This window comes from Rhinichthys klamathensis, unplaced genomic scaffold, assembly GCF_029890125.1.
Source record: "Rhinichthys klamathensis goyatoka isolate OS25496 unplaced genomic scaffold, OSU_Roscu_1.1 h1tg000685l_1, whole genome shotgun sequence".
Taxonomy (NCBI): domain Eukaryota; kingdom Metazoa; phylum Chordata; class Actinopteri; order Cypriniformes; family Leuciscidae; genus Rhinichthys; species Rhinichthys klamathensis.
This window is the reverse complement of record NW_026607114.1, coordinates 857,417-874,482: the sequence shown is the minus strand read 5'-3', so window position 1 is coordinate 874,482 and position 17,066 is coordinate 857,417. Positions and strand designations below refer to the sequence as shown.

At 35.1% G+C, this 17,066-nt stretch overlaps 1 protein-coding gene across 2 annotated transcripts in view; it reads left to right on the top strand.

Annotated features, from left to right (window-relative positions):
- Positions 1-16,787, top strand: part of prdm6 (PR domain containing 6) — a 45,846-nt gene extending 29,059 nt beyond the window's left edge. The window contains exons 5-7 of one of the 2 annotated variants that reach the window (XM_056241925.1): positions 6,958-7,297; positions 13,948-14,124; positions 16,488-16,787. In XM_056241925.1, the coding sequence (XP_056097900.1) occupies positions 6,958-7,297; positions 13,948-14,124; positions 16,488-16,602 (632 nt within the window). In that variant the 3' untranslated portion in view covers positions 16,603-16,787. Of the gene's footprint in view, positions 1-6,957; positions 7,298-13,947; positions 14,135-16,487 lie in introns of both variants that reach the window. The other variant, XM_056241926.1, reaches the window with a different exon arrangement.
- Positions 16,788-17,066: the final 279 nt, after the last annotated feature.

Below are 17,066 nucleotides of genomic sequence, written 5' to 3'. Positions count from 1 at the left end.
CAACTATGCAGTGTTTTCAACCTCAGAATGTTTATTTTAGGTTTCAGACATTTAAATACACGTAAGCACTAGTAAAACAATACATTTGGAGTTTGTAAAATACACACGGATGTCTGTGGAAGCAGCAATAACAACCTATTCAAATATAATTTGCCGACGCGTGTTATTCATATCAGACAAACAGTGGAAGTGACTATAAAGTTAACTCTATTCTTCTCACAGTTCACCGGACACTTTCTTACGTGTGTTTCGGGAGAAACTGATGACTGACAGGACTCTGAACTGCGGCGCAAACAAACATGGCGGCGCCCATCTCACGTTATAGATCAAGATTATTTATAAAGGTTTTTAAACGACCAAACACACTCTCTTACACATGTTTGAGAATCGGAATATCAGATAGTTGATGACATGGTAAGCAAGTTTGTGAATATTTTGAATAAAAACGGAAAACTGAAATAAAAGTGATTAGGGGTGTGACGAGACGCTTATCTCACGAGACGAGACGAGATTTTTGCACAATTTTTCAGAAATCCTCAATGACAAAATTCATGACTGGAAAAATAGTATGCAGGTGCATTCTGCAATGTTTAACTAATAATCTTATAAAGTAGACCTGAAATGACATGCATTATGAGTGTGAATTATCAAATGCATTGAAAGAAAACAATATACAAGCACTGTAAAAGGTTTTTATTGACTGGCTTTTCTCTGTATGATTTCACATGAGTCTCTTCAGCCCTTACTGTACATTTAAGAGCTTTCAGAACTTCTGATTGAGGCTGTGTGTGTGTGTGACCTCCTGACTGCACTCCTTAAAGTCTTAAGCGCAAACAATAAGTGCAAGTGCAATCATAATCAAAGTTAGCACACAGTTATAATTGTTTTCAAATTGCTGTTTTATTTTGCACCGGCGGTTATAGGGTTAATCCGGGTAGAGAGAAACGAGGCTGGTGTGTTTGTCTCTACAGTTGTTCTTGCGTTCCGATTATAAGTTCAGAAACAGAGCCTCCCTTGTCTGTTGTCCTTAAAACATTACAGTAACGTTACTCTCTCAATATATTCGAAGTGCAAACTGAGACCATAGCCGCAAATAAACAGTCCAGAGATGGGTATTAGGAGACGGACTATTGTATGTTCGCGGCCTAATTTGTGCGCAATGCACAGCAGGGAGCTTGTGTTTTACTTTCACTTTCGTGATCGCGCGTGTGACGACCCTAAGTGTACTCCTTACCTGATGGTGGCAGTCTGTGGGAGTTTTGGGTCACTCCCCCATGCTAATTGTTAATTAGGAAATTTAGTATTTAAGTGTTTGAGTTTTTCATTTGGTTAGCACTCTCTGTGGGATAGTTTCTCACAGGAGTTGCTCTTTACATCGCATTGCTTTTCTTTCTTATACTTATCATTATATCATGTAGCTTTAATATTTTGTTGTAGTTATTCTGTTTATTTCTTTGTTTCTTTATTTTCCCTAGACTTATGTTTGTTATGAGTGGTTATTGTTATGTTTGTTAAAGAGAATAAAATCTTTCTTTTCATTCATTGAACATTTGAGTTGATCCCTCTTTCATGTTGCGGCTTTAAACGAGTTGGTCGTAACATGAAATTGGGGGCTCGTCCGGGATAGCTACATGTATAAGTGAGTACTCTGTGCAGGGAGCAGCGGTGCTGAGCGCGCATTCTACAATAATACATTTATCAGACGTTAGTCTACTATGTTGCGCAACGAATCCTCCGCCATCCTCACGCGATCAGTGAACTGTGATTCGTGTTGCACTGATTGCAACGGCAACTCGTGCTGGATGAGCAGAGCAGACTTTTACATTATTTTATAATGGTTTTTATTTTTTTTATAAAAACAGCAAAACGATAGTTTAGGCGAATGTGAGTGTAGCGGTGGAATATTCTATGGTAATCTCCCCCTCACGCTCAGTCATGGCGATATCGCGAGACAGCTTTTCACTCGACGAGAAATCTCGTCATGTTTTAGTCTCGCGAGATCTCGTCACACCCCTAAAAGTGATACATCTGTCATACAGTGTTATTAATGGTGTGTATCCATCCAGCGACTTGGTACGACAGCGGTTTGGAACAGAAACTAATAATTGTGTATTTTGTGATAACAATGAAACTACTGATCATTTATTTTTCCATTGTATGCATTCTGAAGCGTTATGGCTTGATATACATGACTGGCTTCACCCAAAGGTTTTCCATCTCAAGAACTTTTGTCTGAAGGACATTATCTATGGTTGTGTCATGGACAACAACAAAGATGACTTTCTGATTAATAACATTGTCATGCTTGGGAAATTTTATATCCACAAGTCAAAGTTTTTGAAAGTGAATCCTAAGTTTTGTGTATTTCATAATGAGTTTCTTTCGTTTACAAAAGCCCTTAATGTTATGAAAACAAAGAATGCAATGAGACTTTTTAGTATACTAGCAGAATATGATTTGGAAAAAAAACCCTAGCCTTTTTCCTTTTTTTTTTAAAAAATTTCCTTGTATCCTTCTTTTTGATATGCACTTGATCCTTTCTGTAGTATGTGACAACTTAATGCCATGTTTTTGTAAATGTATTTTTTGTCATAAAAAAAAAAAAAAAAAAAAAAAAACATGAACACATATAATTACAATAGAGTCAATAAACACTAAATTACTTTAAAAAAAAATCATACAGTGTTATTGTGGCTGCGGTGTGTCACGTGACACGCGTGACGCGTCGCCATGGAAACATTAAGGAGGAACGTTCTAAAATAACTCACTCTGTGGAGACAATTAGAATATTTTAAACTTAAGCGTGAAAGGGTTAATATATGCATAATAAATGACGCTGGCTTATCGGTTTATGACGCGGTTACCTGTGCAGTTGCAGATGAGTGTTTTAGGGAGCGCTGCATTTAAAAATCTGTCGTTCCAAAGTGAGCTGTTCATTGATGGTATAAAGTTAAGCCCCCTTAACAACTTCATGTCATCCTGCAGCCAGGCCTGTAAATTGCGTTCCCGGGGGCGGGGCTTATGTAAATTCTAGGGTTAGTGATGTCTAACCCCGGAGGAAGCTCGTGTAGTTCTACCAGCTGTGTGTTGTACTCCTTAAAAAGCAATTTCTGTAAAAGAAAAAATCTCCCTTTGCTTTGAACCAGGGGCGTCACTAGGATTTTAATTTTAGGGGGCCTAAGCCCCCAATATGATTTAAAAAAAAATATAAAAAAAGGTAACACTTTAGTTTAGGATCTAAAGATCACTATTAACCATTTTCATTACGATGCAAAGGCACGGTTTTATAATAACTGTGGTCCCAAATGGGAGGTAGGGACATTTTTGATTTCTCTGATCTACACATGTGCATTTTAAGATGTTCTGAAGGCCAAAAAACTTGGATAGTGGGCAGCTGATTATTTTTCTCTTCTCATCAGCATCACACTCTTTTTCTCTTTGTTTTTCTCTTGCCCTGTCTCTTCCCCTCCTAAAGCTGAGCTTTGACTGATATAGGCTTTTCATTTTTGTCTGTCAGTGAAGAAAGTAAACATAGGGTCAACTGATAGGTTGATTTTGCCTATGAATCCTTTTCTCAGACGCGTTTATTTACTGAAAGCTACTAAAGGTAATTAAGTTTATTAAATGCATTCACAATATGTAGGCTACACATTTATTATTGATCTTATGCCTAATACAGGGCCGTATGGGCTTTATAATCACAGAGGTCCTAAATTTGAGGTTGGTAGGGGGTTCAAATTTTTTATATGTGCATTTCAAGACGTTTGAAGACCAAAAAAAAGGATAAGAAATAGCTTTAAAACCATGTCAGTGGGCAGTAGATTATTTGTCAATACCTGCTCTCTTCTCATCTCCATCACTCTTTCTTTTTTTCTCAGTCTCTTCATCCCTTTCTCTTCCCCTCCTAAAGCTGAGCTTTTTTAATTTACTAAAGGCTACAATTTGTATTATATCCTCAATATGTACACATTCATTATTAATCTTGTGCCGAACATGATGAAAACGGCTTTGTTAATGTTTCTTGTAAACTAATTATTACATTACATGAGTCACGTTACATAGGCCTATTTTCAGTTCAAAATGGCGAAATTAGACAAAACTATATTAGTTTGCTTGATTATTTTTTGTCATTCGTTTAACATTTATGACCTAAAAAAAGTAAAATATGAAATGTTAAGTTTAGCAACTTACATCTTATCTCGCACTTGACCCTAAACTGACGCGTCGAGTCGCACTGTTAAAATTCGCGCTCAGCAGCGTCTGTGAACATAAAGCCCGCCTACTTTGATTTGATTGGTCATCTCAAAAATTCTGACACTGACGAGCAGTGACAGACCAATGAGGCTCAGATGAACACACATGAACACACACACACACACACACCCTGTCCTCTGTTTCTGACGTGCTCTCTGCTCGGCGCCGCTGCGGATTGAAGATGAAGAACGCGCTGAATCTGATAATAACAAGACTGAAGCGAACACGAATTTCTGTAGCCTACATTAATCTCACATTTTTAGGGGGGCTAGGCAGAAGTTTAGGGGCTGAAGCCTCCCTAAAAAGGGCCTAGCGACGCCCCTGCTTTGAACTTTGAGCCTTGTAACTTTGCAGATGTTGTTTATCCTCAAACATCAACATTACACACTAACTAAAGTCAGAAAAGTGAATTCATAATCAACCGCCCGTTTAACATGTTGTGCTGGGACTGGTGGTTCAGGCTCTTCTCTTCTCACCGGTTCTGCTCAGTGTTCCAGCGTTTGAATGTTGTTGCTCACTCTGCTCTCGGTGGACAGCGGCGCTCGCTCCTCTCAGCGGAGGCTTGTGGACACGAGAGCGAGTCTGACGGCTCAGTGTTTACAGCACACACACTTTATGAGTTCAGGCTGGTCATGTTCTGTTTAGACAGCGCTCTTTCCTTCCAAACGCTCGAGTGCATGATGGGATGCATGTGAGACGATCTTCAGCGCTCGCATTATCCAGACGATCTTCAGCGCTCGCATTATCTCATCAGAAACACTAAAAAGACGTTTTTGAAATGCTGTGGTTTGCACTGCAAAAATGATTTTGTCTCGTTTTCCAGCACAGATAAACATTCTTAAATCAAGAGACATTTACTGGAGAAGCAAAATGACTGAAGATATAAAGTCTGAGAAGTGAGTTTGTGCTTAAAACAAGAACAAATATCTGACAATGGAGTCATAAAAATACACTTAATTCAAAGAGAAAAATAAGATTATTTTCTGACTCCATTGTCAGATATTTGTTCTTGTTTTAAGCACAAACTCACTTTTCAGACTTTATATCTTCAGTCATTTTGCTTCTCCAGTAAATGTGAATCCTTCATAATTCAGTTGTCCATAAATCAGTTGATTTTTCAATTTTGCAAAATTAATCAATTATGAAATTATTTGCAACTTTGCAAGTGTCAATGTTGCAAAGTTCATTTAATTATGATCAATAATGGTGTCAATGTTTCTTCAATTATAAAACAAATTCAATTCAGTTCAATTTAAGACAATAGTATCATGATTTAGTTCAATATTGATTCAATTCATTCAATATTGATTCAATTCAGTTCAGTAACAGTGTCAATGTTGCAAAGTTCATCAGTTGTGAAACTCCTCCAGCGAGACAGGACGGTTGGCAGAGCCTCACCTGAAGGGTTCATGAATGAGTGTTTGAGACGCTGATGTGTTTTCAGAGTGAACCGCTCGTCTACGACTGACGCTCAGCGGTGATCAGACGACTTCTGGAGATTCATAACTCACTCTGCATTGAATGCGCCGGCTTTATTAAATCACAGCGCTCTCACATGTCTCGTCTTACAGTGGGCTAATTCAGTGTTTATGTGCACAGCGTGCCGCGTGATGAAGAATGTGGAGCGGGGTTTGATGATGGACGTGTTTCTGTTTCGCTGTCTGACTGTAAACCGCCTGAAGATGTCAGTTCCTGATTATTTAGTTCAATCATTTAAAACACTTTAAAACAAAATAATTATCTTTAGCTTTCCTGGAGTTCAAACAGTGGAGCGCTGGCGCTTGCAACGCCAAGGTCATGGGTTCGATTCCCAGGGAAAGCAAGAACTGATAAGAGTGTAAATGTGGAGCTTGAAGTGCAAAGTAAGTCGCCAAATGCATAAATGTAAAATATTATTTTATTTAAAAAATAAAACAATATTTATTTAAAAATAAATAAAAATAAAATGTATTTATTTAAAAATAATTAAACAAATAAAAATAAAATGAATGTATTAATACAATTTATAAAATGTATTTAAATGATTAATTAATTTATTTTTAATTAATAAACTTATTTATGAAATATATTGCATTCATGATTAAAATTATAGTTATTTACAAATTTAAAAAAAATTCAAAGAAATTAATAATTGCAAAAACATTTTAAATTGATCAAAAGTGACAGTAAAGAAATTTATGTTACAAAAGATTATATTTCAAATAAATGCTGTTCTTTTCAACTTTCTATTCATGAAAGAATCATGAAAAATAAAATGCATCACGTTTTCCACAAAAAAACACACTGATAATAATCATAAATGTTTCTTGAGCATCAGATCCTCATATTAGAGTGATTTCTGGAGGATCATGTGACACTGAAGACTGGAGTAATGATGCTGAAAATCACAGGAATAAATTACACTTTACTGTATAATCATATATAAAACAGATGATTTACATTATAATAATATTACACAGTTTTTACTGTATTTTTTATCTAATAAACGCAGCTTTGGTGAGCAGAAGAGACTCTCACCAATCATTAAACTGATGTGTCGCTGATCATGTGACTCTTTGTGAAGATTTGGTTGGATCGTCTGAGATCATGCCGCTGTCATTAATGTTCTTAATTGAGTGTGCGCTTCATCGTTCACTCAGATGTGTGTGTTCTCTGATGTGTGTGTTCTCAGATGTGTGTGTTCTCTGATGTGTGTGTTGGCAGTGAACGTGCCGTCGACTGTAATGGAGGCCATGACGCGTCAGGACTCGCTCCAGCCCTTCAGCAAGAGCCCGAAGCCCTCGCCGCTGGCCCTGCGCTCCACAGTGTTCCCCCAGTCGCCCTGCTCGCGCAGCTTCTCTCTGATGGACAAGACGGGCCACATCGAGTCCAGTTTGAACCAGCTGAGCGTGAAGAACCAGCGCGTGCTGGCCAGTCCCACGTCCACCAGCCAGTTGAGCTCGGAGTTCAGCGACTGGCACCTGTGGAAGTGTGGCCAGTGTTTCAAGACCTTCACGCAGAGAATCCTGTTGCAGATGCACGTGTGCACGCAGAACCCCGACAGGTACCGCTAACTCCTTTGTTTATTTCTATAGCGCTTTACACAGTCGAGATCGTTTCAAAGATGATTCACAGTGATAAACAGTAACAGTGTCAATGCTGCAAAGTTCATCAATTATTAAATCCAATTTCAGCTGTAAAGCAGCTCTGCAGAAGACAATAGAGTCATAATTCAGATCAATTCAGTTCAATGTTGATTCAATTCAATAGTGTCAATTTTGCAAAATTAATCAATTATGAAAAATTCTATTGGTCAATGACAGGTTCAATGTTGCAAAATTGATTAATTGTGAAAAATTCAATTCAGTTCAATAACGGGGTCAATGTTGCAAAGTTCATCAATTATTAAATCCAATTTCAGCTGTAAAGCAGCTCTACAGAAGACAATAGAGTCATAATTCAGATCAATTCAGTTCAATGTTGATTCAATTCAATGGTGTAAATTTTGCAAAATTCATCAATTATGAAAAATTCTATTCAGTTCAATGACAGGTTCAATGTTGCAAAATTGATTAATTGTGAAAAATTCAATTCAGTTCAATAACAGGGTCAATGCTGCAAAGTTCATCAATTATTAAACAAATTTAATTCAGTTAATGTCAAGAAAATAGTGTCATAATTCAGTTCAATATTGATTCAATTCATTCAATGTTGATTCAGTTCAGTAACTGTCAATTTTGCAAAATTCATCAATTATGAAAAATTCAATTCAGTTCAATGTTGATTCAATTGAGTTCAATAATGCTGTAAATGTTGCAAAATTAATCAATTATGAAATAAATTCAACTATAAAGCAGCTCTACAGAAGGCAATAGTGTCATAATACAGTTTAATTCAATTCAGTGTTGATTTAATTCAGTTCAATAACGGTGTCAATGTTGCAAAGTTCATCAGTTATTAAAAACAAATTCAATTCAGTTTAAGAATGGTGTAAATGTTGCAAAATTCATCAATTATTAAATGAATTCAGAAGACAATGGTGTCAAAATTCTGTTTAATGTTGATTCAATTCAGAAATGTCCTGTTGCATTCTAAATGTTGTCAATAAGTGTCAATTTTGCAAAATTCATCAATTATGAAAAATTCTATTCAGTTCAATGACAGGTTCAATGTTGCAAAATTGATTAATTGTGAAAAATTCAATTCAGTTCAATAACGGCGGGGTCAATGTTGCAAAGTTCATCAATTATTAAATCCAATTTCAGCTGTAAAGCAGCTCTACAGAACACAATAGAGTCATAATTCAGATCAATTCAGTTCAATGTTGATTCAATTCAATAGTGTCAATTTTGCAAAATTAATCAATTATGAAAAATTCTATTCAGTTCAATGACAGGTTCAATGTTGCAAAGTTCATCAATTATTAAACAAATTTAATTCAGTTAATGTCAAGAAAATAGTGTCATAATTCAGTTCAATATTGATTCAATTCATTTAATGTTGATTCAGTTCAGTAACTGTCAATTTTGCAAAATTCATCAATTATGAAAAATTCAATTCAGTTCAATGTTGATTCAATTGAGTTCAATAATGCTGTAAATGTTGCAAAATTAATCAATTATGAAATAAATTCAACTACAAAGCAGCTCTACAGAAGGCAATAGTGTCATAATACAGTTTAATTCAATTCAGTGTTGATTTAATTCAGTTCAATAACGGTGTCAATGTTGCAAAGTTCATCAGTTATTAAAAACAAATTCAATTCAGTTTAATAATGGTGTAAATGTTGCAAAATTCATCAATTATTAAATGAATTCAGAAGACAATGGTGTCAAAATTCTGTTTAATGTTGATTCAATTCAGAAATGTCCTGTTGCATTCTAAATGTTGTCAATAAGTGTCAATTTTGCAAAATTCATCAATTATGAAAAATTCTATTCAGTTCAATGACAGGTTCAATGTTGCAAAATTGATTAATTGTGAAAAATTCAATTCAGTTCAATAACGGCGGGGTCAATGTTGCAAAGTTCATCAATTATTAAATCCAATTTCAGCTGTAAAGCAGCTCTACAGAACACAATAGAGTCATAATTCAGATCAATTCAGTTCAATGTTGATTCAATTCAATAGTGTCAATTTGGCAAAATTCATCAATTATGAAAAATTCTATTCAGTTCAATGACAGGTTCAATGTTGCAAAATTGATTAATTGTGAAAAATTCAATTCAGTTCAATAACGGCGGGGTCAATGTTGCAAAGTTCATCAATTATTAAATCCAATTTCAGCTGTAAAGCAGCTCTACAGAACACAATAGAGTCATAATTCAGATCAATTCAGTTCAATGTTGATTCAATTCAATAGTGTCAATTTGGCAAAATTCATCAATTATGAAAAATTCTATTCAGTTCAATGACAGGTTCAATGTTGCAAAATTGATTAATTGTGAAAAATTCAATTCAGTTCAATAACGGCGGGGTCAATGTTGCAAAGTTCATCAATTATTAAACAAATTTAATTCAGTTGATGTCAAGAAAATAGTGTCATAATTCAGTTAAATATTGATTCAATTGATTCAATGTTGATTCAATTGAGTTCAATAATGTTGTAAATGTTGCAAAATTAAATATTTGATCTTATTTAACTATAAAGCAGCTCTACAGAAGGCAATAGTGTCATAATACAGTTTAATTCTATTCTGTGTTGATTTAATTTCAGTTCAACAGTATCAATGTTGCAAAATTCATCAAATATGAAAAAATCTATTCAGTTTAATAATGGTGTCAGTGTTCCAAAGTTAATACATTTTGAAACAAATTCAATTCAGTTTAATTATGGTGTCAATGTTGCAAAGTTCATCAATTATGAAACAAATCCAATTTCAGCTGTAAAGCAGCTCTACAGAAGACAATAGAGTCATAATTCAGATCAATTCAGTTCAATGTAGATTCAATTCAATTCAGTAGTGTTAATTTAGCAATTATGATAAATTCAGTTTAATAACAGGTTTAATGTTGCAAAATTGATCAATTATGAAAAATTAAATTCAGTTCAATAACAGGGTCAATGTTGCAAAGTTCATCAGTTATGAAACTAATAGAAAATAGTGTCATAATCACAGTTCAATGTTGATTCAATTCAGTTCCATAGTGTCAATGTTGCCAAAATCATCAATTATGAAACAAATTCAATTCAGTTCAATAACAGCATATGTGTGGCATAATTAATCAATTATTAAACAATTAAGTTCAACTATAAAGCAGCTCTACAGAAGAAAATAGTGTCACAATTCAGTTCAATTTGATTCAACTCAGTTAAATAACAGTGGCAATGTTGCAAAATTAATCAATTATGAAATGAATTCAACTAAAAAGCAACTCTATAGAATGCAAAGGTGTCATAATTCAGTTCAATGTTGATTCAATTCAGTTCAATAGTGTCAATGTTGCAAAATTAATCAATTATGAAAAATCTAATTCAGTCCAATAACAGTTCCAATACTGAAAAATTAATATATTATGAAATAAATTCAATTCAGTTCAATAACTGGGTCAATACTGAAAAATGTATATATTATGAAATAAATTCAATTCAGTTCAATAACTGGGTGAATGTTGCCAAACTCATCAATTATGATAAACTCAATTCAGTTCAATGTTGATTCAAATTAATTAAATGATGGTGTCAATATTGTTAAATTCCTCAATTATGATTAATATCCAATTCAGTTTAATGTTGATTCAATTCAGTTCAATAACTGGGTCAATGTTGCTAAAATCATCAATTATGAAACAAATTCAATTCAGTCCAATAACAGCATATGTGTGGCATAATTAATCAATTATTAAACAATTAAGTTCAACTATAAAGCAGCTCTACAGAAGAAAATAGTGTCACAATTCAGTTCGATTTGATTCAACTCAGTTCAATAACATTGGCAACGTTGCAAAATTAATCAATTATGAAATGAATTCAACTAAAAAGCATCTCTATAGAATGCAAAGGTGTCATAATTCAGTTAAATTCAGTTCAATGTTGATTCAGTTCAGTTCAATAGTGTCAATGTTGCAAAATTCCTCAATTATGATTAATATCCAATTCAGTTTAATGTTGATTCAATTCAGTTCAATAACTGGGTCAATGTTGCTAAAATCATCAATTATGAAACAAATTTAATTCAGTTCAATAACAGCATAAGTGTGGCAAAATGAATCAATTATTAAACAATTAAGTTCAACTATAAAGCTGCTCTACAGAAGACAATAGTGTCACAATTCAGTTCGATTTGATTCAACTCAGTTCAATAACAGTGGCAATGTTGCAGAATTAATCAATTATGAAATGAATTCAACTAAAAAGCAACTCTATAGAATGCAAAGGTGTCATAATTCAGTTAAATTCAGTTCAATGTTGATTCAATTCAGTTCAATAGTGTCAATGTTGCAAAATTCATCAATTATGAAAAATTTAATTCAGTTCAATAACAGTGGCAATGTTGCAAAATTAATCAATTATGAAATGAATTCAACTAAAAAGCAACTCTATAGAATGCAAAGGTGTCATAATTCAGTTCAATGTTGATTCGGTTCACTTCAATAGTGTCAATGTTGAAGAGCATTGAATGTTTCCAGTCGTTGTAAACGCGACGCTCGCATGTTGAGCCAGAAAACTCTCGCTAAATGACGAAGAGCGTCAGAAGTTTCTGGAAGATTAAGCCGGGATTATTTTCTCGTCTGAATCCAGTTTCTCCTCAGAAAGCAACATGCTTCCCAGAGTGCAACATCTCTAAACCTAATTAAACACGGCTGAGGATGTATTGGAAATTTTTTGCTTAGCTCTATTTTCTCAGACCCATAAATCCGCCGCCGCCGTCACAAAGAAATACCCACTCCAAAGGTGATGCAGAGCAAAACAGATGCCACTTATTCAATAAACTAATATTCATACAGAAGAAAAATGTTTGCGGGATACCCGGGGAGATGAAGTCAATGTGAGGCTTTGTCAATATTCAACTTTATGACCCTGAGGTGCAGATCAGATTTAGCTGAACAAGGCAATCTGGGATGAGCCGGAGTTTGGCCCGGAAGCCGGCGTGACTCTGGGAATCTGTTTTAAATGATCTCACATATGCTTTATGGCCTTTGGCTTATACATATTTATTGATGTTTAGTTTATATGTACATTTTAGAGAGGATAAATCATGGGATCATTGCAAAAAAATCAGTTTGTGCTGATGTGTTGTGCTGAGTCTGTCTGGACTCGAGGTGTTTTTCTTGTTTTTGTTTGCTCACATCCATCACTGCGATGACGGGAAAAGCCCTCGAAAGAGCGATTCATTACGATATCGAGCAGAATTAACCAGCTCAGATAAATATTCTCCTTCTGAAAGAGTAAAGTAAGGCGCTTTTACTGTGCTTTTAGTGCACAGCAGTAAACACATGCTTATAGTGATGTCTCGGTTTGCCCTGTGAAGGGTTTGGAAGCGCAGTATTGGAGATCTGAGGTTATTTATGTCCGAGCCCGTCCTGCAGTAATAAACAATAACCCCACATTAATCACCAGTGCTGCTGTATTAATGCGCACACACATCCATCATCTTAACATATTCACCATCACTGCATCTGCAAACAGAAAAACTTCAGTCACACGCTCGGCTTGATCACAGGAACGCTGTCAGCAAAGCCTCACGCCAGATTTATAACCCTTCAGGAGATCGTCAATTTCCACCTCACTGCATTTTTTCATATATTTTATTTTATTTAACAAATATAATTTTTGTCATTTTTGTAAAATATTTTTTCTTTTTAAATGTTGACATTTTAGATAGATACATAGATTGATATATGACACAATATATTACATGATTTTATATATATATAATTATATATTATATATAATATTATACTAATACTATATATATAAATATATAATAATATTTAAAATATAATATATATTATATCATATTACATTATAAAATATAGATTTTAGATATATAATTATATATTATAAATATATAATTAAATATATTTAATATAACATATATTATATTTTATATATTATACTAATATATAATATATATTTTATTTTTTTATATAATTATAATATATATATATATGTGTGTGTGTCGTATTTTTTAAAAACAAGTTATATATTAAATATTACATTTCTATGGGACAAAAGTAATGAGGGTTCAGAATAAAAAAAGAAAAAATATATAGTATGCATGTTTCTAAAATGAAAAAATATTTGAAAGTTATTTTAGAATTTTAAACATTAATGTTAATGTTAATTAATGTTTCATTTCTTTTTTCTATTTTCTTTCTTTTTCATTATTTTTTTTTTCAATCATTATCATCATAACAGAGATTAAAGTCAGTATAAGACTGTCAGAGGAACTGCTCATCACTTCTTTACGATGTCACAAACTTAAATGTGATTTACAAAAAAGCATTTTAAAAGTCTGTCAGTGATGAGAAGCGTGTCAGTGTTTCCTCACACACACACACACACACACACACACACTGAGACTGAGGCGTGGAATCATCGTTGATCTCAGAGTTTCTTCACTAACGACGAGTCCGGGTCTCTCACGGGTCTCAGATATTGATCGATGTCCCGGAGTGTGTTCTCGCCCCGGTGCTGATGAGGGTCACGCTGCCATGGCAACGCTCCGGGACGTCCCGTGATGTGCGTGTGTGTGTGTGTGTGTGTTTCAGACCGTATCAGTGTGGACACTGCTCTCAGTCGTTCTCCCAGCCGTCGGAGTTGCGTAATCACGTGGTCACACACTCCAGCGACCGGCCCTTCAAGTGCGGATACTGTGGACGAGCGTTCGCCGGCGCGACCACACTCAACAACCACATACGCACACACACCGGGGAGAAGCCTTTCAAGTAAGTAACAGTGAGTACCATCCGTTCCTAGAACCGCATCCTTCTGTTTTACTGTGTTACGCTTAACTCCTGACTCACTTCATGAGAATATTATTATCAACTCTAGTTATTATCAACAACTAGTTGAACAAAACACAACGGCTTCGGGTTACTTACGCTTGTCACACACACACACATACTCACACACACACACACACACACACACACACACACACACACACACACACACACACACACACACACACACACACACACACACACACACACACACTCATACACTAATACACACTCACACTAAAACACACACACACACACACACACACTTACAATAACACACACTCACACTAACACACTAACATACACTCACACACACACACACACACACTCACAGACACACACACACTCACAAACACACGCTCACACACACACACACACACATACACACACTCACACTAACACACACACACTTACACTAACACACACTAACATACACTCACACACACACACACACACACACACACACACATACTCACATACAGACTCACACACACACAAACTTTTATGTTACATTTGATTAATCAATTTGAAAACACTAATATATAATAATATATAACATAATATAATATATAACCTTTTAATTATAGAGTTTTAAATATTTATACATTATATATATATATATATATTCTTTTAAATCTAAAAGTCATGTTTGCAACCTCTTAATTTTTTAAAGTATACATTTTGTAAAAAAAAAAAAAATTTATATATATATATATATAATTAGAATTTGTTTCCTTTTTCAAAAACAAATTTATTTATTTTTTGATAATTTTATTTTAATAGTAATGATTCATAAATGTCTGTTCTGTGTCCCGTCTGGAAACACACGTCATGTTTTTCAGATATTGGTCAATAAAGCTCAACCAAACGCACTAGAGTTCAGATTATGTACAACACAACGAGTGTGTAGATGTGAAACTCTGCGTTACAGAAGCGCTCAGGGTCGCTATGAGAGAACAGAGAGATGATGTTAGTGTGAGTGTCTGCTGTACGTGTGTGTGTGTGTGTGTGTGTGAGCGCTCCTCTGTTCCAGGAACAAATCAAGCGTCTAATAAGCAATCAGCGAAACACACACGTGTCATCAGCGCTTCAGAGACGAAGAGCACAAACACAATCATGAAGCGCCGCAGAAATCTGTCCTCCGTCGATACAGTTATTGAGTTCTCCTGATGGAGCGAGGAGATCGTCCCGTTTAATGCGGCCGTCAGGACATTCATAAACTTCATTTACATCCATGCATTCAGCACTCGCTTCTATCAGTTCTCAAATCAAGATCCTGGAGAATCGCACAAGATATTGAGATATTGATCAGAATATCAGAGTTTATGCTTGAAATGCTTAAAAAAGATCTGCCATCTTGTCCAATAATATCTTGTTTTCCCTTCCTACAAGCATAAACTCATGTTCTCGTCTCATTTCCAGTGTATCTCGTTTTAGATATTACATGTTTAATTTTAAAGTACTTAATTGGCATGATTGTGTTCACATAAGATATTTGCCAACGCATTTACAGGAAAAAAGTCAATGAGTCACAAAAAATAAAATACAAGTAATTAGTTTGTGATTTCTCAAAAGCAAGACTTTATCTTCTCTCTTTTTGCATCGCCAGTAAAAGTATCTCAGATTAAATATTTGTACTGAATGTGAAGTTATATTTACATTATTTACATTTAAACAACGTTCATGCATGACTGAGAATGTGAGAGGAGAATGTTATTTTTTTGTAATATTATATATATTATTTTTAGTATTCCTGTAGTTGAAACAATATTATTTATTTTATATATATATATATCTATATATATATAGTGTATATTTTTTTTATATTATATTTATTTTTTATTGTATTTGATGATTATATATATATATATATATATATATATATTCTCTTTGAAGGACAGAAATAACATTTAGTAATATAATAATACATTTTATTAAATAATTACATTTGTCAGTGTTCCTGTAGCTCACACAGAGCACGCGCTCGCGACACCGAGGTCACGGGTTCGATTCCCAGGGAAAGCATGAAACGCAGTGTAAACCTGAAACCTTCTCTGTTAGAGAGACTCGAACCGTCAGGATAGAGACACGCCTCTGATGAGCTTTTCCTCTTCATCTCGGTGAGTGACAGTGGGTCTGATCCGGGCCCCCAGGGGCCGCTCATCCGCTCACATTATTGACAGGCTCTCAGTTCCTCGTCATCAGGACTCGCAATTACACCTCGCGTTCCTCGCGCTTTCATGTGTCAGATGTGGCTTGCTCTGTTTGACTCGCGTGTGTGTGTGTGTGTGTGTGTGTGTGTGCAGGTGCGAGCGATGCGACCGGAGCTTCACACAGGCCACTCAGCTCAGCCGACACCAGCGGATGCCCAACGAGTGCAAACCCATCAGCGAGAGCAGCGAATCAATCCAGGTGGATTAACTGATTGACCGGCGCGCAATTACACAGCCAGAGAAAATCATGATTAAATGTCACGGACACTTAAGCAAAACCAAAGATTTCCTAAGAGAAACGCTCAATCACGGGCACAAAACCAAAAGCAGTAATAAAATAAGTGAGATGTTAAGAGTTATTGATCCTGGCGTGGATAGGGGGCGGGGCCGGGGGCGGGGCCAAGGGTTGGGGAGATTATTTATTCATGAGTGTGTGTTTAGAAGACTGCAGAAACTCGAGCTCTCGGTGTGTTTGTCTCGTTTTTACACACTGGAAACACTTTACTGCGCACTAACACAACCAGCAATACGTCTCTTACAGTATTTATCATCGCTGTTAACATTAGGTAATAAAACACAACTGTTCATGGTTAGCTCATGTCAGCTTATTGTGAAGTGTTAGCAAAATATCTACACATTCTTAAATTAAGATTCATTTACTGGAGATTTAAG